The 26,373-nt window shown below is 37.1% G+C and overlaps 1 protein-coding gene across 1 annotated transcript in view; it reads right to left on the reverse strand.

Annotated features, from left to right (window-relative positions):
* Positions 1–26,373, reverse strand: part of GUCY1A2 (guanylate cyclase 1 soluble subunit alpha 2) — a 145,281-nt gene that overhangs the window by 34,167 nt on the left and 84,741 nt on the right. Inside the window, exon 6 of the mRNA XM_034074446.1 lies at positions 10,359–10,502. Coding sequence (XP_033930337.1) covers positions 10,359–10,502 — 144 coding nt within the window. The remainder of the gene's footprint in view (positions 1–10,358; positions 10,503–26,373) is intronic.

Raw genomic sequence — 26,373 nt, forward strand, 5'->3', positions numbered from 1 at the left:
AAGGGGAAGGCAGATGCTGTAGCAGTGAAGCACAGGGCAGCAGCTGCCTGACAGCATCTCAGCAGCTGGAAACAGATGCTCAGGTAGCAACCACATCTACAGCTGCAAAGGGCAAGGCATTTTTCCCTCTAAATCTCACTCAGAGGCTTCTGGGATCACCTGTGTTAATCAACTCAGTGAGGTGGCAATTCAAGCATAGCAGCATTTTCTGTTCATGCTTATGTGGTCAGACTGCATAAAAGTCAATAAAGCACTATTTTAATGCAAAATCTGTGCCTGTTTATCAGTGTATTACTGCTTAACTTCTGTGAGTTCTTGTTGGTTTGTGTATTACCTCATATCACTATTTTTATTGTTTTGTTCAATGTTTTCCATCTCTTCTGCATCGCAGGAGATATGAAAAAATAGTCTTGTAGTTGACAGAAGAAACCTGACTTTTAATTTTCATATGACAGGAAGACACACTGAGTGAAGAAGAAAACAGACATTTAAGACTTAGGAGAAATGTTCATCACTCAGCTACCTTGGTATCCCTAGCCTAATTCTTTAAATGTTCATGGATAACTTTAAAATATATGTCTTTATGTCCTTTTTATATAAATACATAACATCATTATACACATGGCAATTCTCACTTTCTAAAGATTTTACTCCATTGTTCCCTTTGCAAAGAGGTAACAATGTCAACCTCCTGGAGCGCCTGTGTACACCACATATTTAATTATTTATTCACCTGGTGAGCTGTGTTGCTGTTGCTCTTGTTATTATTGCTTTCTTTTTGTCTGAATGCAGAGTCAAGTTTAACAACAACAATAGAAAATTTCAGCTTCAGCATGGAAGCTCTCCGGTGACTGGAACAGTCAGAACCAGAATGTGAAGTTCTGGCAGCTGCACAAAGTGCCCCAACATAAGGAAGCCCTGAGGCAAAACAGGATCAGAGAATATCTTCTATCCCAGATAATTAAGAACACAGGGTTTGGCGGGTTTGTGTTTTGTTTTGTTGTTTTGTTGGGGTTTGGCGGGGGAGGGGGGGTCGTTTTGCTTTTGTTTCATTGTTTTGGTGTTTTTTTCATAAAGGACACAGCTTCAACACTTTTACTCTGTTTATTTTTTTTTCCTAGGTGGCTGCCCTAGCAACTAATATATTAACTATTCTGGAGCAGGCTTTTCTTTGATCAGAAATTTACCAAAATCTGGTAAAATTGCTTGATGACAATGTGGCAAGACATTTCTATGGAAGTTTTTGGGTTTGAACATTCAGTGTTCTCAGCCATAAAGCACTTTCCATGGAAAATTCCCAACCAGCTCTACTACTAGTCAGACATCTGGAGTATTACTTGGAGGCGACTGTGTCTGGAACAACTGCTGAATCGTGAGAATCAGACTAGGGAGACATATCACACCATGACCTTAAACCTAACCCCACAGTCCAGCTGCACATCCTGTGGCCAAAAATCCCATGCAGAAAATCGAGATCTTAAAACCCTTGCAACTTTTCCCTGTACATGTACATATATCACCTGAAGAAGCAAGTTAAAGTATCTGCTCACTGCAAGGAATTAGTACAAAGTTACATGCTAGGTGCTGCCATCATAGTAAGGTTATGTCTGCCTTAGGGAACAGCACATGACTGAATTACAGAGGTGTTTCTATACTCAGCTAAATCTAAACACTGTGAGTCATTAGGAGTTGTGATCGTGTAGTAGTCACTATGAACTATAAACAATAGAAGAGTCCACAGGGTGCCCTGGGTAACTACCCTGGTTTCTACAAACATGCTTTATCTTTGCCATAGAGACAAGTACAGATAGAAAGGTGCTTGTGCTTCTTACTTGCAGGACAGTGATTTCAGAGAAAGCACAGCAGGAGAGGAGAATGGCCAGGTCCAAATGGAAAACCTCTTCTCAGTAGTCCTCAGATTATTAATTAGTTCTCTCCTTGTCTTTCAGGTCTCTTGCTTCCAGGAGTCAGAAAAATAATATCTTCATAGTCTTCTAATTAATTCAAGTTGGGGCTTACAGTGGGTGGCCAATCTCAATATCAAGCCCCTGCCCTTCAATAGCATGCACAACAGGCTGACCCTTATGTTGTAACTGTTAACTTTGAAAATCTACCTTTATCATCTACTGCAGAATTTACCTGAACACCTGGCTAAAACAAGAAATGCGTGTTACCTGAAAGAACAACCAACCCTTTGGGAAACCTCCTTGTTTTCAGAATAAATATCAATCTAATTTTTCAGACCAGCCACTTACACAAAGCTGCAGTTGTGCACCCACTAGTCATATTAAACCCCAATTACCTTTGTTATTTTAGCATAAACACAGTAACACTGTCATACAGTGGGTGTAACATATAACTGGATAAGAAAAAGTCCTTTCAAAAGAACAGAAGTTGAGAATCATGGGTGTGGTTTTGTCTTTTTAAAGCAATTGCTAATTATTGAAATCACACAAAAGGAAGCACTTGAGTAAAATGACTGCAGTTCTGAAGAAAGTTAATTTTCGCTTAGGGTACTCAAAACCTGCAGTTTACCATATGCCTTGGAAGCTGGTCTTCAATACAGATCAGCTCCTCTCATTTTGCATTTTCAAAGGCACTGGGCTGAACTGAGGTATGAACTCTCCTCAAGTCCAGGGAGCCATCACCAAGGCTGACTTTATCTCACCACCTCCCAGGCATGCTCTCAAGAAAAAGTACCAAACTTCCTTCTGAGATGTGCAGCTCTGAATGCTCTCCAAAGACCTTGTGCTGTCCTAATATTGCCAATGAAACTAAGAACTCTTGCATTGGCTTGTTGGTAATTTTTAGTAAAAAGTCTATTAATGTTTTTCTTTTGTGGAACTGTTCCTGATCTTTTAACACCAGGAAATACGTAATTTGAAGTTATGCAGCCTGAAATACAATATTATATATATTCCAGAGTCTGATGTAGACATTAAGAACAAGGCAAAGTTGCTAGGAGACTACAAACGGAGCAAGGAGCATTGCAGTAACGTGACAGCTTTTCACACAGGACTGCATCCTTTCACAATTTAAAACAAAGCAGACAACCTTTTACTGCTTACATAAAGATGTACATTTGATGAGGACTACTAAATTGTTATAAAACCAACACACCACAGTCTGAATTAGAAGCAAGGCAAGAAACACTGATAAGGATTACAGAGACAACACTCGCTAAATCATTCTTCCTCACTGTATGTTCAGGAATGGCCCCTTCATTTCCAAACTAAAAAAGCCCACACATTCAAGCAAATTTGGGCACATTCATTCTACTTGTATTCTGGTCCCATGTGCCACATTACTGTAATACAAAGGGGAATACTTAATGAGTTGGCAGAAGATGCTACATGCACTAAAATTCATCAGCCATTTTCATGTTACTTAGAAAAGTGTGTCACTCTCATTGTGGACATGAGCCATCACAATCCACAGAGCCCTTTTGTCTCTTCTGTACCCTTACTCATGAGGCAGAGTCAATACTTATTAAAATTTACCACTTGGCAAGCAGAGTTTAGATGTTTATTAAACTCAGGCTTTCATTGTTGCAGTCATCATGACTGCAGTTATTTAAATAGACAAACTGAAACTAATTCAGCTGCACGGCTGTAAAGTCACACAGCTGAGACATGCTACAGAAAAGGTTCCATATGTAAAACATTATCATTTATATATGGGAAGTTGAAGCATAGAAAGTCTGGATAACATCTAAAATAAAAATGAAAAGGCTGTAACCGAGCAAAGATTTGAACCTGTATTTCAGTCCAGCTTCTTCCAGTAGGATCATCCATCTGAGAGTTTATGAGTCTGTTCACCCTTGAGGTAGGACTTATCTGGCAAATATTCATTCAAATATTTCATTATAAAGTAGACACTGAGAGCATGTCAGATGAATACAGACTAAAATAGCTTGACGCTCTAGATTTAAAGAGGGAGCTACAGTAACAGCTTTAGATGTAGCTGTTCACACTGTTAGTGTTTGAAATTAGATGAGGTTAATCCCTCACACGAAATGGTCCCTCTACCATGCTGTTCTTACTCTAGCTGATAGATGAAGACTGGCTCTTGTGTTGATAGCTCTAATATCAGATTACACTGTTTGAGTGTAGCTTATAAAGCCAATAATAAAATAAGTTTAGCAATGCACATTTGAAAGTTAGAAGCTGAAAGTGCATCAAGCACTCTATGTTGATAACAAAGAAACAACTGAGCTGAGGAGCAGACTATGTGCCTTGCAGACACATAGCCAAGGACTTCACAAGGTCCCATCTAACTCAGCTGAGAATAAATTAATTGAATGTATATCACCTAGGTACTCTGCACTACTGTTTAGATTATTTCATTACCTAGACATTAGCAGGTGAGCAAAAAGAAAGGTGAGGGTATGTATTTGCTTGAGTTTTTGATTACAGTATTTACAGGCCTAATTCTAATGTCATTGTAAAATAATAATTTAAAAGACGCAGGACATTTTTCTGCTGCAGATGAACATATTTTAAAGCATGCTTTGAATTACTGTGGTAGGGCTCAATCATTATGTTCTAGACAGGATCACATTTACACAACAAATCTACATAAGTGTTAATTTCAGCATCTTCATGTAAATTGTTTATTTTCCGCTGTGTATTCCCAACCCTGTATCATTTCACAACTATTAGGACACCTAAAAGTAAGCAGATAATCTTAAAGAACAACCTCTTGGGAAATCTCATTAGTCAAAATCAGGTATGTTCTGCCAGCAGAGCCCTTTTACTAATAAACTGAAAAAGAAGCCTTTCTGTTTCTTTGGAATATACACTGCACATTAATTAGACAAGATTTGAATCATGATAAAAAGTGATGCTGGCAATAATATCCTGTGGGTTTTAGCACATCAAATGAGATCTATATTTTGACCTTTATCTCTAAAGTTGAATGAGTTGTATGCTTTGGAGAATTCTTCTTACAGCATTATCTCTTGCTATTAAAATTAATGTACCTCCACTTTACCTAAAAAAAATTAGTAAAATTGGAAGCATATCCTAAATTCAAGTAACACTCACTTAAATGTAGGAGGTAATCTTAAATCAATATTTTCAAACTACAGGCATAGGGCAGAATGTATAATTATTTGTACGGAGCCTCGATCAAATGAGCGCCTCTGGACTAAAGAGTGTTTCACTGAAAATGTTGTCATAGAATCCTGGAATGCTTTGGGCTGGAAGGCACCTTAAAGCTCATCCAGTTCCAACCTCCTGCCACAGGCAGAGATACCTTCTACTAGACCAGGCTGCTCAAAACCCCATCCAACCTGGCCTTGAACAATGCCAGGGATGGAGTATTCACAGCTTCCTCAGGCAACCTGTGCCAATGTCTCACTACTCTCTCAGTAAAAAATTTCTTCCTTATATCTAACCTAAATCTCACCTGTTTAAGTTTGAACCCATTACCCCTTGTCCTATTGCTACAGTCCCTGATGAAGAGTCCTGTTCAGCATCCCTGTAGGTCTCTTCAGATAGTGAAAGGCTGCTATATATGTAAATGTATATAATATATATAAATGTACATCAAATTTTATTTGCACTGATGAGACACAAGCCCTCTTTTTGTACTGAGGCCTTAGCTCACGCCAAAGTAATGGGATTTTGCCTCAAATAGAACTGAGTTTTAAAACATTCCTACAGAAACCTGAAGATTTCTCCATCACTCACAGAGGAATGATCAGCTCATTATCTGTTACAAATATTTCTTTTGAAAAGAGCTGATTGATGAATTTGCGGAGGCTGCCATATACTATAGCTCGCTTTCTCTTTCTGCAAAACATTTTTTCAGCACCTTGCAAATCACAGGCTATTCACACAAGTATAATGAGTGTAGTCTCGGTCTCCATTGTGCTTATGCCTTTCTGCTGCCTTTAGCTCTGCTGGAAGTGTCAAATGACTGAGTACGTGTCAGATGCAGACCACGGTGCTCTCAACAGCACACCTTGATACTCAGGGGTATTACCTGGATATAAACCAAAACTGCTTCCTACACCTTGTTGCCATCCTGAGGTCCATCACTCTTCACTGGCCACACAAGCATGGCTCTAAGGAGCAGATTTTTCATTAGGTGCACATTGTTGTACAAACAAGGTACTTTCGTGATTTCTAATGAACACTTTCAAATGATAACTCTGTACCCAGATAAAAACCTTATTTTGATCCTCAGCATTTGCACTTGATAGGTGAAAACCTTATCCTAAATTCTTGGTTATGTGATATGGTACTTTTTAGTTCATTCATTTAAGTTTTCTTCCGAGCTTTCTGAGTCAGTCATTTAATAAGACGTACACTGCTATCACAGGGATGAACACATCAGTAACTACAAAAAGTAAATAACTGCATTGTGATGAATTTAGTCCTGAGATGAGAACAAAATATATCCTAAATCCTATCCTAAATCTGAAGTAATTTAGAAAACACATATATTCCATAAGCCGTAATCATAAAGCTAGATACATCTAATTGAACAATCGTCAAATACAAAACACTAAATTTCATATTTGCAGTTAGGTTTCCCTAGAGCTGAAGTCTGCAAGCAGGAAAACCCAGATTAATTATGACATTGTCTAAAAAAATGTTCCCCCTAAGTAATGATCCTCTTAAACATGCATTGTATCAGTCACACCTCAAAAACCTAGGGAATAGCACTGAACTCATGGTTTCCAGTGCTGACCTCAGAGAGCTTAAACAAGATATATGTCTCTGGAAAAGAAATCACCTGCATACACTAAGGAGAATTTAGCATGTTTGCTTCATGCTAGAAAACACAATCAGAAACAGAATAACTGTGCTGTAGCTATCAGCCTAATAACAGAAATCCAACTACAAATAATTGTGGTGTCATGTATTATATAAAATGGCTGATAATAATTTCTTCATATTTAATCAGGGCTTATCAGGGAGAGAATGAGTAGAAAACAGAGCCCACTTTTTCAGTCCTGAGATCAGAAAGTCCCTTATTTTCAGGAATCATGATTTGAAAAGTTGCCTCAGATTTACTGAAGTAAAAATAGCTACTAGACTATCCTGAAAAATAAAGTCAGAATTTAGTCACAGAAGCTCATGAATGCTGTCAAAGATATCAAAGCTTGGACATAAGGAAAATTGCCCTCTGATTTCAACTTCTTTTCAAATATTCAAATACTGATGTAGGGCTTTCAGTACAACAAAACAAAAGCTTTGTCAGCATTCTATATTCAACCCATTCAGCAAGGACTCAGGAAATATGACTTGTTTAACATGAATCACAGATAAGCATTAAGGTCAAAATACAGTCAAAATACTGTGCTTGTTTTGCCATCCATATCAACAGGACCAGCCCAAAGTAACCACATTATTGTACAATTTCATTGACTGTTTAGAAGTCAGGCCACTTATAAATGTCTTATAGTCTACACTGTGCATTTTGTGTCTAATGTTAATGAATATTTAAGTATTTTAATGGTAAGGTTTAATTATAAAATGTGTTGCACAGTAAGTTTCTCACTATTGGTTATGAGCTGAGTCCATAGTAACTGTTATACATATACAGGGGTTCCTTAAACTTCAGGTAATTTACAGAACCAAGTCCAACTCCTGACTTTATATAAGGCAACTCAAAAGTTAAATCATGTTTCTAAGAGCATTGCCCAAACACTTGAACACCAAGCTTAACTGACACAGCTTTGCAACATTCGTATACACACCAAATATTTGTTAATGTGAATCTATGGCACAAGGGGCATCTTCACATTTTTTTAAGGGAAAAACTGGCAGCTAACAAAAATAGGGATCACTGAAATCTGAGGTAAAGTCATGCCACCTCAATTTAGAAAAAATGCATATGTTTTGAACTGTGACGATCATTGACATAACCACTAAGAAAAGCTATGCATTCTTTGCCATTTGTAGGAGGACTCATCTGACAAAGTGTAGAAGCTTACACTGTAGACATCCACATTTAGGCTAATTCCATAAACTTGCCTTACAGACAACCGAGAAAACACATTTTTAGGGCGTGATTCATCTCATCCTAGGGTAGACACTTAAACTAGGACAAAATGAAGCAGATTTCTCCAAAAATTCCTTATTCCAATTGTTTTACTGGGCAGACATACATGTGAGAGGAATATTAGACTTAACAGATTTTAAATCTAATTCAAGATGCTGCTGTGAAAGACAAGCTTTTAAACACAATTCACTGGTCTAGGTACAAAAGCAACAACAGTCTACAATATCACTATCCCTTGTCCTGAAACCTATAGCACCTAAAACTGAAGACAGAACAACTAACACCCACTGAGGAGCTTCTCAGTACCTCTACTTTCAGCTTAAGTATGATGAACCGACTCTTTTTCTTCTAAATTCTAAAAGGAATTTATTAGTACTTTTGAAAATATTTGATTATTCCTAGCATTTTATTCTCTGCAAGCATTTTTCCTTTGCACTATCCTTATAGTCTTTTTTTATAGGGTTTCTTATGCAGCCACTGAAATCAGGAGAAAATTTCTGAAAAGTTTACAGTTGGTAATGAAAACAGTCACAAACTGTGACTCTCAGAGTAAACCATACACCTTCAAAATTTCCATATATTTGCAGCAATTACTCAAAAGAAAGTGAAAAGATGGAGAAGACCTGGAAGACAGCTCTCACAGAATGCGACAGTGTAGCTTGAATGTATTAATCAGCTAGACACTGAAAAAATAGAGAAATCATCAAGCAATCTAGAAGATCTATTTTAATAGGATTAAATTAATACAAGCTTGAAAAAATATGCCTTCTGTATCTTCAGACATTTGTCTTTTAATGCTTATTCTGTGTTTGATGAAAGTCCACATGAGGCTTTAAAAAAAGTTTCTTCAAGATCCATAGTCCCAGACATTTTTCAGTAAGTTATTCTTTTGAATATGTGGACATTTTTCAATAAGCAAGTAAGTATTTTATGTTGACAGTAAAAAAAAAAAAATCATTAGCAGCATTGATGTATAAAAAAAAAAATATATTTAATCCAGAAATCAATATATTTGCATTTGAATATGGAATTTCTAGCATGGTTGCCTTGCATCCACATTTTCCCTTCCTGGCAGAACAATTCATTTGGATTAAATATTTCTTAATTCACCATACATAAAGAGTTCAAGGAATATAGTTCAAGATATGACCTAACTAATAGAAAGAGTTGGAATGTAGAATCTGATTGTTCAAGGAGCATCATAGCAACATACCTGAATACATATTTAAAAATTTTACCTTCTTTCTGTCAAGTTTTAAACCTTCAAAATGGTCTTTCAGTATTTGGGAAAAAGAAAAAACAAAATCAGCAGCATCCTCATTTTTTAACAAACATGAGGAATAGTTTACAAAGTGCATTTCAACTATGGTGTAAATCATCCCATGGGAAATCTGTCCAGCCTTCTCATCCATGCTCATATGGCTTTTGTTACAGGCTTTAGACAGTGTTGAATAATTGTTCTACATAATACCCACATTTTCTTTTAAAACAAAAGGGAAAAACAATTTAACCACAAATAAGAGTGAGTACACTTAATTAAAACAATGTGTAAACTAACCCTTGAAAAAGAAAGGCATATATATTTCCCCATGGTTTTTCTTCCATGCTGAATCTCCATCTCCAACCTAAACATTACCAATTTTAAATACTAGAGGCTGCAAAGTTGATATAAGATTAATAAAAGCAGAACACCATTGGAACTTTAAAATGGTGGTACAAATGGACATGCTGTTTTCCACTTCCTGCTATCTCCTATACTAGACTAGGAGAAGGAATTGGAGTAGCATGGGAAGGAAGCACATTACAACTGAGAAAAAGCACCTCGTCTACACATTGTTCTTTTATACAAGTCAATAACTATTCAGAAAAGAGGCATGTTCTCCCTTAGAGCCACAAAACTCTGTGAGTGCCCCTACCTCAGTACTGAAGTTCAGATCAGGAGACTACTTCCAAACTGAATTTCCCTATTGTCATTGCATACTGTATTTTGGCTTGTAGCATGAGGCAGTCATGGATCATGTGAATTTTCTTCTCCCACTAAACTGAGTTGGAGGAAGAGCATCAGGAGTACATTTAATACCCTCCAGCCACAAACAGGCATTCAACACATTTGACAAAGTGACAGCTAGCCTGTGTGGTCTACTGTGCTTACTAAAGTAAGGCATATCTTATGTGGTTGCTGATGGGCACCAGTGAAATATATGTCCATAAAAAAAGACTGTGATATATTGATACAATTTAAATTCTCCCAGCAGTAAACAAATTTCAACTGACAGAACATGACAGAATTAATCAGGTCTATGTACCTCTGACTACCTAAGAATAAAGAGCAAAGCTGTTACCTTAATAGGGCTCCCATCTGGAGTAAGAACCTCTTCTGAAAGCTCCATCATCTTCAGTGCCATGAGGGCAATGGCTTTAGCGTGACTAAGGCTTTTCTTGTGGAGCCCTGCTGCAACACAGTACGCATCACCTATTGTTTCCACCTGCAGCAATCAGACAAATCAAATGTTCAAGTATGATAATGAGAAGAAAACCCTATCATTACTTACCTGCAATCAAATATCATTGCTTAAAATGTGTGAGCAAAACATCCATAAAATAAGCAATTAGACAACGGAGTATAATTACCTGAGTTTGCAAACAGGTGTAGTTAAAACCTGACATGTGATTGCATAGTGGTTCATCACCATTCATCACACATAACCAAAGATCATTACATCTAGAACAGGGTATGCCATCAGCTGAGAGATGACAACATTTTCCCATAGCAGTAATACAGAAAACTCTATTTTCCTAAATGAGAAACTACTTACAGCTTTGACACCATCCTGGCTGATTTTGCTGTTGAGTAAGAATAGCACCACATGATTATAATTTATAATTATTATTTGCTCTGCTTGAAAATTATATCAGGAAGAGAATTAGAAAAAGCAAAATATCACCATAAAAACCAGTGAAGAGTCTATAACTTCTCATTAGCAGGTAGCTTTTCCTGGTATAAGGATAATTTTCAAATAAATAGATGCTACTGCTACATACTTTTGACTGTACCTGTCTCTGTTATTTTCAAATAAGAATTGTGACCTCTCTCTACTACGCAGGCTACCTCACTGAATTTCCTACATTCAGGCATCAAGTTCAGCAGTATGATCCCTCTGGTCTTTTCAGACAGGCCTTATCTCTCTCTTATCCTTTATTTCCTTTGAAGAAAGCTGTCCCTCAGGACCAAGTGAAAGCAAAAGAAATTACAGAAGCCCACTGGATCTGGTTAAAGGCAGTCTGAGAAATACTGAAGCCCTCAAGTTCTGCAGCTTTATTATCAGCATTGTTTTGCACTCTGCTTGCCCACACAGTTGCAACATGCTCTGCACACAGTCCGTTAACACATGCCCAAGCAGACTCACAGATTCATTCGGGTTTAACGTGCAACTAATCTGGCTTTCACCCTGCCCACAACACTATAGGAATGACAGTAAAGGCTTCAGCAAAGACTTGAGTGAGAAGAAAGCTTGCACTGAGGAGGGAGCTGTTCAGGGAATAAATAGAGCTTCTTCTTCTTTCTGCAACAATTTTACTTATATTAGTAGAGAGAGTTTTTCTCAGATTAATTTCCAGAACTGCAAATAGTATCTCAAAAACTAAGCATTACAGGTAAATGTACCCAGAGCATGAATCTAGAGCAGCAGTATGAGCAAATATTTCACATCATCAAACCTACAGAACCTGCTACAAGTCCATTGCCAAGTTTGGCACCTTATCCTTTCCTGCTGACTGTGCAGGAGAATATATATAAGAAGCTGAGGGTTTCTCATGAGCTGAGAGCTGAGACAGCTGTTAGCACTCCCTCATCACTTTTGGAAGCTCCTCATAGTACTTGTATATAGAAAAAACATATAGGAGCAATCAATACTGCTGCCTGCCTCCTGTTTTATACATGCCATATCTCAGTATCTCTGTCCACAAGAAGTAGAGTTGCCAACTCCCTGCGGTTTAGGAGGTTGTCTTTCCAAAGACAAGTGGATGTGCAAGTATATTGCAATGGCTGGTGAAAAATGTAGAACTAGGGAAGAAAATACACAAACATAGTGAGAAAAGTATCAGAAGTTAAAAAGACACTCTGGATGACTAAGAAATAGGTGCTAAACATATCCCTAAATCAGAAGGAAGAGTACTAGAAATCCATTGTCATTCTTAAAAATTGCAGACAAATATAGCCAGTTTGAATAGAAATAAAGCAGTTAGTACAAAAAGAGCTGAATCTATGATGTGAAATACAAAAATTAAATACAAATGTTGAATAATTTAATTTCAGAATAACTTTTCCACTAGAGATAGCTGTATTACACCACTGTAAGCAAGTACAGATCTGAGAGCATATCATGTTCCTGAAATGCTCATGCGAAACAACTTATTTTCTTAGCTTATTCCCATTTGGAAATTTCCATAGCTGTGTAAACTAATTTAACGGCTAAATTGCATGCACTGAATAAGTAGCATGATTCAAGTTTCATTGTACGTATCTGTGTACTGCCAGAAAAATTGGACCTAAGCTGCCTCATGACCTTAAAGTGATTGTCCCTATGAAGTTCCTCTGACAGTAATATTGGAAACCAGGGGAATGGTTAGTATTGTTGAGACCAGCCTAGTAGCTGAAACTGGATGTGAAGACAACTGATACGGCTGTCTAATGATTTATTATTCTGTGGCCCTGTTTTCCGTCATTACTAAGATTTTTTCCAACTAAGCATTTAAGCTGAAATTTCCATGCTGAGTATCTACCAAACTTTAACTTTGCCTCAGTCCTCCTTTAAAATTAGATTTGACAAATTTTCCAATTTTTTCCACAACTACTTTTTGGGGTCTCTTTCTTCACTCTTCTTATAAACCCACTTTATGTATAGGAAGGCCACAATAAGTTCTTCCTGGAGCCTTCTCCATGTTTAACAATCCCAACCCTAAGCATTCCTTCATAAGAGAGGTGCTCCATCCTGCTGATCAATGCCGTGACTCTCCTCTGGACCTACTCTATCAGGTCCATGTCTTTCGTGTACTTCAGACCCAAGAGCTGGAAGCATCATTCCAAGTGGGGCTCCAGAGTACAGGGGGAGAATCACCTCCCTTAACCAGCTGGCCATATTTCTTTTTATGCAGTCCAAAATATGGTTGGCTTTCTGGGCTACAAGTGCACACTGCCAGCTCATGTCTATCAATATCCACAAGTCCTTCTTTGCAGGGCTACTCTTAACCCATTCATACCCAAATCTATATTAATTTGGGGATTACACTGACTGGGGTGCAGGACCTTGCACTTGGCCTTGTTGTACTTTATGAGGTTATATTAGGACATTAAAATAGAAACAGCAATGAGAGCAATACAGATTTTCATTGCACTTTAGAATTTCAGGATGGGCCTGTCAGTGAGTCAGATGTGCATGCAGAAGAAGGGTATTTCTCATCTCTTGGCTTAGGAGCAAGAATTGGACCAGAAAAACAGATCATTGCTGATAGCTCACACCCAGCTGCCTTCTGGGTAGATCTTGGAATCCCTCTGCACACCAGAGAGCAATTTACTCCATAAATATTCAAGTAAATGTCAACAGAATTAAGAGAAAAAGAACACACTAACCAAGGTGGTTAAAAACAGCAGCAGTCGGATTTGTTTGATGCTCTTCAAGATGATGATAGGCAGTAATGAAACTCCAGAGGAAATCTCTACCATGTGACAAACTAAATTTTGAGAGTTTGACATTGCAATGTGACTATTATAGTGCATTATTAGTAATATATTTGATTTTTATATCCTTCCTAGATACATATGCAGGAAAATGCATTTTGCACTGAGGCTGGAAAATATCCTGCTTCTTTTTAAAAATATATATTGCTTTGAATATTTCATCCATTTTTGTATATGATCAACAGTTTTAACTTTATTAAGATTTAGTACTTTTTTGTTCTAGTTAAATTATCATTTCTTACTGCTCTTAATTTTTCTAGCCACTCACTGATAGCCTGACATATTCTTACCTACTTTTCATCTCCTTTTGTTGATTTACCATGTCCAGGTTCACTGGAGCTTTCATTAACTGGGAATTAATACATGCACTGTTGAACAGAAGTGAGGATGAACATAGGTTTCAAAATTAGAATAATCTATTGAAAAACGTAGGCTGTAAGTTTCATTCTTCATTAACAAACAAGTCAGGAAACACTGCAGCTACTTACACTGCTATAGAAAGGCTTTCTCTAAAGCCTTCTATAAGCCCAGGTAAAGCCATTGGAAATGCCCAAAAGATTTTCAGTCAGGCCCTCAACAAATCAAATATTAAGATTCATAATCAATTGAAGTAGTTGTGTGTACTCTATAAATCAGAAAAAGCTTCTTGGTAGACATCCTGATGCTGCTGAGTACTGTAAAGTGGCAATGTTGAAGACTTGCAGCAGGAAGCAAACAAAAATATCTTCTACTTTTGGGAAGCCATTTTCTACATACCCAACTTCTGTTCATCCTCAGTAGATACTATAAATCTCTTTTAGACATGAACAGTACTTATTACAGAATTTTAAATCTAAAGTTATTGTATTATAGACACATTCTTATTTTATACCAATTTTAGGTGGAATATGATTTTCAGATTAATCTGGTAGTCAGAATGCAATTTCTCCATTTCCAATGTGTTTAGAAAACAGAGGTTAATAAACTTTCCCCTGGGCAGCTCCAACAGGTGTCTTCTAATTACCAGTAGCTAAACTTCGTGTTGTGCTATGTTACTTAACTGAGAAACTGGAAGTTGTAGCCCAATGATGCTCCCCGGGTACAAAGTCAGGGGGTTGACTCAGTGACAGTTTCAAAGAGAAAATGTGGTGTATCAAAATAGCATCACTGCTTCTTTACTCTTGCTTGTGAATGCATGAATATGCATCAGTCATTATGAATATGAACCTCTAGAAGTAATGAAGGAACTGAAGTATCACACTTCATTTCTCAGGGTTGCACACACATGGGGAAACACCATTTTGAAAGTGAAACCCGCAATGTCAAATGTAAAGATTTTTGTCGAAAATGTTCAGGAATCTTAGAAGTCTCAGGAATCTTCCTAGCAACTTTTTCAAAGCGCAACTTAGAAATAAACATAAAAAAATGTAACCATGGGGGTCACTCTTGTGGCAATTCTAATCTGAAATCCTACAGCAATAAGAAACATTACATCCACTGAAAGAAGTAGCTGGAGGGAGAACTGGCTCTAGTTTTAGCCCTGTCTCTGCCAGCAGGTTTCCTGTAAAAGCCTGATACGTAATTTGTGTTATAACTGTTACAGTAGAATACTCATTACTATTACTTTATTTTTCTTTTTTTTTCCACGTAAGAGCCATAAATGTGTTTATTTGATGAGTTGTTCCTTTTTTAATGGGTTAAATTATATTTATCTCAAGAAGGTTTCTTTGCTTATGATCAAAACTAAATACGTAAAAAAGGACTCCAAAGGGTTTAAAAGTTCAAAAAATTTATGTCTCCCTTCAGGGAGAAAATCCACCCTTAGCAGTATGTCCCTTGTAGATCTTTCCCCTTCCTCTGAAGATTACTTGTGTACTCTTGTTCCGATCTCCAGAATTCTCATGGCAGTGCATAGGTGTTTACTATCTTACTCCTAAAGATTATAATATTTAGTAACTATTCACCCTAAAATACTCCATGCCACTATCTCTATGGACTGTTAAATGCTTTTTCTGTAAAATAAATAAATCGGAAATAAAAAATTATGTTGTCTGCACTATAGAAATAAATACCATTAGAATATTGCCATGCATAAATAAGAGCCCTTAATGCAGGTTGCACTAGTGATTTTAGTTTGACTTGGCTGTCCCATTGAGATAAAATTAATGGCTAATGGAGCCCCTCTCAAGCCAAATCCATTCAAGGGTCATTCATCCTTCAGCACCTGCCTGATATATATATAAATATATATGTATTTGAAGGCCAGATTTTTCTTTGTTTTTTGACTCACAAAAGACAGGAAAAAAAATTACAGTGCAATTCTGAAGAACTACAGGACAGTCCTGTGTACCTTGATGTTATACAAGTGAATACAGGATTACTTTGGAAAGTAAATACATAAGTATTGCATAACCATCCTTTGCTCAAGGATGCTTTTCCTTTAGAAAAGAAAACCTTTCAGTGGTACATGTATGAGGAAAGACATTATGCTGTCCAAAGTTTATTTGGTTTATTCTATTAGCACTTATAGATTACCTATATCACACATACAGACTTCACATAACTAAACCCAGCTATTCTTCAGCCATATCTTGATTCCTTACCCTTCTTTTTATAGAGTAACAGATATTTCTTCAAATTCAGTTGATTTTCGACATGCATCAAATCCTGCTTGTGGTCTCAAATGCTTCTGTTATTCTAATCACCAGAAATATTTATTTCTGCTGAAGCAAGTACTGGTTAATAATCATTGTAATTTGAAGCTGGAAGGAAAACTTGGAGTATTAAACTGTTTCTTTATGCTCCACACCCTGTTCACAGCCCCAGTATACGAAGTGTATATGCTATATTTAGCTGAAGACAAGCTTATTACTTATTATTCTTATCAATTCTGAGGAATCTGCCAATAGCCTGAAACTCTGCTAGTTCTGGGAGATAGTCTATAAAATTTAATTTTATAGAACTGAAATAATAACAAACAGCAGTTGCAATGATACAAGTTTCCTCTTGAAACGCTTGAGACTGATAAAAAAATAGAAATAAGCAGTAGGGAAAAGAGCTTAGCTATCACGCTTCAGTGGTCTTCTTCCTTACTTAACTTTTCCCACTGAGAAAACTATTTTTCTGCTTTGGGTGTGGGTTTTTTCTCCACAAAGAGCATTATTCTCCATCTTTAAAATACCTGCCTCTCCTTTCACCTGTTGCCAATGCATGTTTCCCCTTTCCTCCTCAAATACAAACACTGTTCTAGGTGCATCCAATCTGTACTGATTGGTTAGCACCTTTCAAAATACAGTATGCAAGAAAACTATCTAGAATTCAACTGAGTAAGTATGTCTCCCTTTTCTAACAAAATCTATGTTTCTTTTCCTGATAATAACATTATTTGCATTCTGATCAAGCACTCAGTTGGTACCATACTGGGTGGGACAGTCTGTTTGCCATCCTAAGGGACATAAACAGACAGGATAAATTGGCCAGCTGGAAACCTAAGAAATTCAACAGGATATAACAGAGATTGATAAACTGGATCCAGCTCTATGGAGGACCATAAGGATGGTGGGAGCTGAAGCACCTGCTCTGTGATAAGAGGCTGGGGGAGCTGGGCTTGTTCAGCCTCTGGACAAGCAGAAACGGCTTCAGGGGAATCTAAGAGCAGTTCCAGTGACTGTAAGAGGTCTTTGAGACAACAAGGTGGGCTCTTAGTCCATAATCCTTATGGGTTAGGAAAGAGGGAAGCCTGTGAAACTTATTGACCATAAGGTCTCACTCAGATAAAAAGAACTTTCCCAGTTTTTAAAGAATAATCAAACATTTCTGCAGACAGCAAGGATTTTAATAGATGCTTCAGCAAATACAGTGATAAAGAACATAATCCTTGTATTTTAGGGCATAAATCTCAAAATGACAATGCTGGAACAAAGTCTGCCACATGTACCTGACATTTCATAAGTGGCTCATGGGGCTTTTTGTGCTTCTTCAAGTATCCATGCTCAATACAGTCAAACACAGACCCTTATAATGCACTAGCTATGGCAGTTTCTGCTGTAATCCAAACTTTAACTATTTGCTACACCCTGACTCCCAATATACCTATTAGCTTTACTGACATATTTTTTCTTTGTATTTTATTATAGACAACTTTACTGCTCAATTGAGTCACAGAGTTGCATTGTTTGGGGCTGCAACACTACAGTTTCCCTGGTGATCATCCAGCAGATTAGTATCTGCCAGAATGTCAGCCTTTCTTTATTGTTCTCCAGTGATCATCAGTAAAATTACCACCTCAGTTTCCTTGGTTGATGAAATGCTGTTAATATTTCTCTTCTTAGCTAAAAGTGAATAGAATCAGCAGTAATGTTAAGGACCCTTGAATACTCCATTGTGTCTTACAGTCAATCCTGCATGCTATTGATTGTTTCAATGGAAGGGAGTAATAAATAGTTTTTTGGACCACAATCATACCTATTTGCAGAAGTCATGGAAAGTCAAGCTTTGAATTAATCAGTAAAGTATTCTAAGGAACCCTACTGAGAAACAGCACAATATTCACGTTCTGTGATGATGGGAGTTATTCTAGTGCAAATATAACAAAAAGCAATGAAAATAGGAAAGAAATAACTTGGATTGATGCTGATTTTATGAGAGAAATTAAAATGCAGTGAAACTATTTTACTCAATCGAAATGCACTCTGCATTAAAAAACATAACATGGCATAAAACTATGTAATGTGATTAAATAACTAAAACTAAAGCATGCAAGAACTAGATGGCACAGGAAAGGAAAGAAGAAATATTTCAACCATATAGGCTGCAAGTTAATAAGATGTAGACTACATGGGTGAGATTCAGCTCACCTAACCAGAGACATCTCTAATATTGTAATCCGAATATGAATTATTCACTCTCAATTCTTTCCATAATCCATGAAATGAAATGAAATGAACTCTAGCAGTCATCTGACCTATGCCAAGCATCTCCTTCAGGAAAAGATGTATCTCAGACTAAAAATGATTCACACTTACCCTATAAAACCATACTTACCTCTGCTGACTGTGAGAACAGTCTAGATGACTACTTCTATGTTATAAATAGCATTGTTTCACCTCTGTCCCAGAACAGAAGGAGAGAAAGAATGAACAAGACCATGTGAAGAGACATAAGGCAGACTGAATATGGAAGTTCACTGAGGCAGGTAAATTTTAGAAGTAGGACAGTGCAAGTTCTGGGAAATCAAACAGTCCTTCTGGAAAATGGATTTTTAGATGGACAGATGAGCCTTTCCACACTCCATATGACAGTTTCCTTTCCACTCTTAGAGATTAATCCAGTCTCAGAACAGCATTTATTGGAGAACATGAAGTTTAAGTGATTCTTATGATTACATTATCAAGAAAATCAATGACTTCTAGCTTATTAATTTTGCTTTGAAGACCTGGAAATAGTTTCTTAAGCAACAAAGTCAGGGTATGTCCCTGGCTGTCTCTTGGAACAAGTGCCATCCATACTAGTCAACCTGGAAACCTGGACCTAGAAAGCATATTTTAGCTTCTTGTACACCTAGGTTGCATTTCCATGGAGCATATGAATATTTAAGGAGGTGGTTTCTTAAGTCTCATCCCAGAATGAAGCCAGGATTCAGGATGGGAATGCACTGGAACTGGAAGCCACAGACTGGGAAGGTTTAGTTTGTGAAACTCACAGAAGACTCCAAGTGAGCTGTTACCTTCTTATGCATGGCAGACCCTGTGATTTTGGAAGTTCAGTACAGAGTGCATGTGCATGGTCACATTAAGTAACCCTATATGAATAAAAAAGATTGAACGAGTGTGTTGACTGCTAGTGCTAAGATACTGCTTGTCAGCTCAACAGGAGGATTCTGTTTAGCTCAAAAAATCCTGTATCTTGGCATGCATATTTTGGCATGCAGGTCAGAGATGTTATTAATCACTAAGAGGAGGGAGGGCAGACGTGAACTATTTTGGGCAGCTTATGTTAGAAAGACTTGAACAAGTCACATAACCTAAAACACACATTCTAAGGAGAGAAATGTCAAAGAAACATGCTGGATAGAAACTAGGTAAGTTATTCCACTGAGAGATGAAGTGTGTGTGTCATTTCTCTGGAGGCAGTAGGTACAGTTCAGAAAAGCCTCCTCTGAGCACAGCCTAAGTATACTTGATCCTGAGGTAGCTTCAAGATCTACATTTATCTCTGTAACAAAGAGCAAATACTGAGTTTTTTCAAATTAATAAACATCTGGTTTTTGGTTTGTTTTTTTTTTTTGGGGGGGGGGGGTTACGTTGTATGAGTAGAAATTGAAGCTTAGTTCTGTTTGCATTTTGAAGTATTCTATATGTTTTTCCACTGCACAGATTTGGCAGAAAACCTTTGAAATAGTTGAATTGTGCAACACTTTAAAGCTTAACAACATCTGTCAGATTAAATTATTTACATTTTTCCCTGAAATTAATTCTACTTGGATATAATATTAATCACAGATTCCAAAAATCCCTGCAATACCTAAAAAAAACCTCATGGTTTTTAAAGGTTTTAAAAGTTTTACAGATATTATTTGAGAATAAGACTGTCTCCAAATGAATCAAAAAATCTCCTTCCATTTCTGCCTCACTATTTGATTATCTTAGCTTCTGCGTCTCAGTTTTTCAAAATTAACTCCTAAGCAGTGAAATAGTAAGCCTGAGTTTCAAGGCAACTCTGCAATACTTTTATGACACTACATTCTGCTTTTGGAAATAGTCCAATGTATGGAAAATCCCTCCCTTTTGAGCAGGAATGGATTCCAAGTGTCCACCTATGAAGTTCAGAAATCTGTTTATCTGGTAAAGCTTTTTTTTCAGAAGGAATGTCTTACTATAAACCTCAGCCCCTTTCCCAAGAGCCTAATTATGCAGCAATTGCTCTCACTAGGCCTCAGGGCATTTTATTTTTAGTGATTTTAATGATGTTATATGCTGGCAAATTCAGGAGAATTTTGCAGGAAGACCTGTGTTCAAACTCTTCCTGTAGCAACTACTTAGTCTGAAGCACAAACCTTTGAGTATCCAGTACACGGAGGACACATGTATGCTGTAATAATGTCAATGATTTTTCCTTTATGAAATGAAAAGAGACAAATGGTACTTGCTGCGTAAATTATTATCTAGTATTTTAAAAGGGCTTTTTACTAATTATAATAGAGGCATGTTATAAGACTTACAGTTCACATGATGTCAAATCAGGTTTGTTTCTAGTCAAAAGTCACAGTGCATAAACGATTTCTCTGTGCTGCAAGGAAATATGAAATTGGAAAAATCACACCAAATACAGCTGATGAACAGAAAATGTCCTGACTGGCATTCTTCCTTATGTGAGGTAGTTGCAAAACCAAGTAAAGAACTGTTTAACAAAATAGGTAAATCTTAAAACAAATATGCATAACTTAAAGACACGTTTGAGTTTAATGTGACTGCCCTTCTCCAGGTGTAAGATTGGTCTTAATTTGATGTAGGTATACCCACTATTAAAAGAACTACTGAAGAGCATCTTCCTCAAGGTTACATAAGTTTTAATATATCTGTCTTGAAATTCATACATTGTCTAATTTCTCTTAACTTTTCTAAGTATCCTCCATATTTATTTATCTCACATAAGAAATTAAAGTGCAGTCATGAATGCTATTTGAATGAATGAAAAAAAATGTTGCATCTTGGCATGCTCAGGTATATGAAGGACAGCCATATGCTGCCACAGTTGTGCTAGATCTGACACAGTACTGGACTGTTTAGATGGAAATAGATTAGGCGGATGGAAAGTAAGATCAATTTTCTCCAGTCCCTTAGAGATACTAAAATTTAGAACATACAAAACTTGACCCAAGAAAACAAAGGATTTAAGTATTAATGGTGGGTTTTACAAAACATAGCATGGGGGAGGTGTGTGTTCCCATTCAGCTGCTATGTCTGGGCTTGCTCCTCAATATGCAGCGGGAAGCCCCAGAGGAGGATCCCCTTCATGGTCCTGTTCAAATACAAAATCAAGATATAGCCAAGGTTCATTCACACATAACTGAGGACTTGGGAAGCACTCCCAGGACCTGCAAGTTGGAAATAGGCTCTAGGTCTCCCAGGCAGATTGAGGGAAATGGAGAGGTACTTTAAACAAATGCGTGCTCTTCAGGTAAGACAAAAGTCGAAGGAGAGAGACAAAAGAGAAAGAGGGAAAGAAATAGAGACAAGCATGGTATCCCTGAGGAAGAAATTATGTACAGAAGCAGAAGTCCTATACTCTTTAGAGGATTCTTAAGTGATGGATTGCCTAAAGCAGGGGAACACACACAGATATTTTAGTGCTTTCTGCAGGTCTGTATGCTTATGAAGAAAAGAACAACTCTTCTGGAGCCTGTGTGTCTGTTGACTTCATTTGCACATCTCACTAAAGATGAAAAATGTAAATCCTCCACAAGGCTGCAGAAAAATGAATGCTTAAAGTAATGGGAAGTCTTAAAATATCCTGGAGCTCTTGGGTGGTGATACAGCAGATCTGCAGGGAAAATCCAAGGAATCTTTTGCGGGTTTTGTTTGTTTGGCTGGGCTTTATTCTTTTAACTTAACTCAAAAATACTTCTGAGCTCCCCAAAAAAGATGGGTGCCCCGGCTGTCCCCTAACTTCATACTGCAGTGCAACACACTTACATGACAGCAAGTCCACACACAGCCAGAGAGGTTAAGGAGAAATCAGTATTATAGCCTGCTCAGAGCAAGAAAAGAGGAAGGTTCAGAAGCCCTCTATGGTGGGACTTCAAAAGAACAGCATGCTGAAGGCCAGTTCTATGAGGCTGGTGGCACCAGGGAGCAAGCAAGCTTCTATTACCCATTTTGTTCTATTACACATTCAAAACCCACTGACTTTAAATTAACAGGAAGAAACAACGCCTAGTACACTAGTAGTCTCTAAAACACCTGTTCATCTTAAATCAGGTATATTATGGTATTTTATGTACATGATATTGCTCATATAAGAGTACCAGAATGGTTTACATATTTTCATTGCATTTCATAATAAACTTCATAATAATGTTACAGATGCCTAAGCTGAAGCTAGAAGAATTTGAAAGCTTCTCAAAATGTTTATGTAGCTGCAGTGAACTTAAAAGGTTAAAACTGCAAAAGTGATGGAAAGAAGATAAAAATAGTGGCGATAGATTTTACATGAAAACTTGAAAACTGTGTTTTTTAACTGTTAAAACATACAGCCTGAAAACACTCAAAATAGCCTGAAGCTCATGACTCCTCTAACTGCAGTAATCTTTAGTCATTATAGCACTGATAGTAAGCTTAAGAGCATATATTTGAATATGTACAAATATCAGTTCTCAAGGAGGGATAGTCACAGCATTGAGAAAGTACTGGTATTTTCTGTAGAATGATACTGATTACTGAAACCTAAACTACCAGTGTAAAAATGTGAAGTAGTATTTTTAGAAAATGTGAATTTAATTAGGTTCCTAAAAGCATTATAGCACAAGCTCAGTATAAACAGTGTTTTTCAGAACTGGTGAGTATCAGTCTCCAGTGATTGCAGAGCAGTCCAGACTTCCCACTTTTTTTTAGTCTCAGGTTTCTAAAACAAGCAAATATAAGGCTGTAGCCAAAGTTAGGTGTATAAAATCAGAAAAAGAAGATCCGACAGGCTAGCTGTATCATTTAGGAAAAATAAAATATCATTCAGTGCAAAGTAAGTGAAATAATGTTGCCAGCAATAATAGCCAAAGAGAACTCCAAGGAAGGAATAAAGGGCTTCAAAGCATGTGGTGTGGCACCACTCAGGGAGTATCAATTTAGCCATATAATGAAACCAAAAGAAAGAAAGAAATTAATGTAACAAGTTTGTGAACTATAACCATAAAATTAACCTGTAGAATTATGTTGCCTTATTCAATAAATATTCAATAAACTTTCAATTAAAATTCTGACAACAAAGATGTATGGCAAAGACATTTTGGCAGTTCATTAACAAAAACATTTAGGCCTATCTGCTTAGACATGGAAAGTGGAACTCAGCAGAAAGTGAAGTTTACTGTTAAGAGAAAATGTGCAAATATCTTCAAAGACAAATGTTGCTCTGTCCAGAGAAAGGACAAAGAAACTAACATCTACACAAGCGAGCCCGGTTCTGCACTATTTGGCTTGACATTAACCATCCAGCACACACAGTCACCCAGCTAGTGCATTCATGGTCAAAAGAACAGCTGCCAAAAAAAGTACATGCTGCCTTTACTCTGTGCAATAGTGAACAGGTGATGGAGGGAAACTCGGCTGCTTCAGAAAGGAAAGTGAGGGGGAAAGAGCTAACAAAGCAGGCCTACACAGGCAAAAGGGTTCAACAAGAAAAAATACTTAAAATGATTCTATGTCAAAGACATATTACTTGGAAGGAGAAACAGAAGCTGCAGGAATCTTAAGTAAGGAAGATTTCAATCTGCATGGTTAAGTTTTAAGTGCCAGCAGCCATGGCTGAAGCATATCTAAATAGCTTATTTGATAAAAAGATGGTTTAGCTGAAGCATCGTTTTGCAGCACTTGGCTCACAAACAGGAACTCACATACACAGAAAAACAGGTCCAAACAAAGACATAAATAATCAGGCCAAACAGTATTTATTTGATGCAAAACAATTGCTTTCAAAATTTACTGACCTCTCTCTCCCATTACTTCTGCTCCTGGAATCCATGTTTCTATTTGCATGTCCGCAGACACTAGCTTACCAAGCATGTCCCCTGCATTACTCTGATTTGCACTCCCTGCTAAACAGAATCTTTTCTCCCATTCCCCAGTTCCAAGCCAAATATAATTAACTCAGATAGTCAGCAGCACCAGTTTCCAGATGCACTGCCAGGTCTCATTTCTCTCACATCCTCTCCCTGCTATGATTACCCCGAGATTTCTCTCTTGATCTTTCATCAAGGCTATATGTAAGCAATTTTTTTCCAAAGTTTCATTTTCCAAAACACAGATTCTTCCAAATCGCTCACACTGTCATCAGGCTGATATCATCATGCATATCATTTATGGCAATGTTCTACCTCAGCCTGGACAAATGTAACATGTCGTCTTTGATATCCATTCAAAATGTTGCCATGAAGTCAATTTTCTGAGCCCATTATCTCTATCTATCGTTCTTACCTATGCATTCTTCTGCTGGGCATGCTTTTCCTACCTCATCAGTTATAGCTACTTACTTTCCCTTCCAAAAATTTTCAAAATCTAATTCATTCCCCTTCAGCCCTCCAAGAATTTTTTATTCTGTATCCAACAGCTCATTATGTTTACCCTTTATGTTTGACTTGTTAAGTGCAAGGATCTTTGTTCTTCTTCCTGTGCCATACATCTCTGTAAACATCCCTGAATGAATAGTATGAGATAATTGAAAATACATCCATTGTCTGAGTCCAAGATTAGAAGCACTGAGGTTCTGAATTCAAAATGCTGTTAACAGCAAAGATGGGTGAATAATTTACAGCATGGAATTTATTTAATGAATTTTGCTTAATTTTCTGCTTACAAAATTGTGAATTTTGTCTTCAGAAGTACTTGTCAAATAATCTTTGCAAATTATTCTTGCTGTGTTGCTTAAAACCAAGAGAATTTGAAAATTAATCTGTTTTGATGTGTATATAGATCACATGATGAATTTCTGCAGCCTGGTTAAAGGAGTATATCTTAGAGGCAGGCTGGGGGTACAAATCCTGGTGATTATGTATCTAAAATTCACTGCCTGACAATAACTTCTATAATTATAGTTGTGGTGGTGGTGATCATTCCTAGCAATACACTTAACTTCGAGAATACCATATGAAACAAATGAAAAAGATATAAACACACAAGCTATTTTTGTTTTAAAAGTGCAAATGCTTTTCCAAAAGAATTGTCATTTTATTTTAAGTCTGATTCTCTAAGGAAAATGGTTCATTGCCTGAGTTTTGTCTTTCTGTAATGTTCAACTGAGTCATTTTCACGCAACCCCAGAGCAGCTTTTTTAGACTTCTGGCTAAAAAAAAGAATACAAAAAAAGATCTGGGGAGAGAAGAAAAGGTACATAAGCTCCAAATAGCCAGAGTGTACACTGCCTTCCTCAAGAGTGGGGGAGTGGAGGAAAGCAGAGGATATGTAGGGAGGCTGAGGTGACATGGGGGAGTAGGGAGATGGAGAAAAACCCAGGATAAAAGGATCTGGGAAATAACTGGCTATATTAAGGTAGTAACAGTGGAGAAAAGGTGTTAGAGGTGTAAGAAATTCTTCCATACAAGATTAGGTTTTGTTTATTCCTCTGCTCACAGAATTACTTGGGGGTCTTAAATTTCTGAAGTTCCTTTTCTGAATGCATAAATCTTACACTACCCATCTCAGCAGCCATTATCTAATTTCACAGGTCAGGACAGTACTTCAATACAGTTAACATCTTTCTATTATCTAAAGCAGCACAAAGCTAGGTGAAAAACAAAAGGCCACAGCCTGAATGATATAATATTCCTGACCTATGTATAAATATTCCTTCTTAGTGTTCTCACAGGACTCAACCAACCTTTCTTCCAAACAGGTCATAGAGTTTTACATACTTTATTTCCTATTCCCATGAAACCA

The sequence above is a fragment of the Melopsittacus undulatus genome, chromosome 2 (assembly GCF_012275295.1).
Source record: "Melopsittacus undulatus isolate bMelUnd1 chromosome 2, bMelUnd1.mat.Z, whole genome shotgun sequence".
Lineage (NCBI taxonomy): Eukaryota > Metazoa > Chordata > Aves > Psittaciformes > Psittaculidae > Melopsittacus > Melopsittacus undulatus.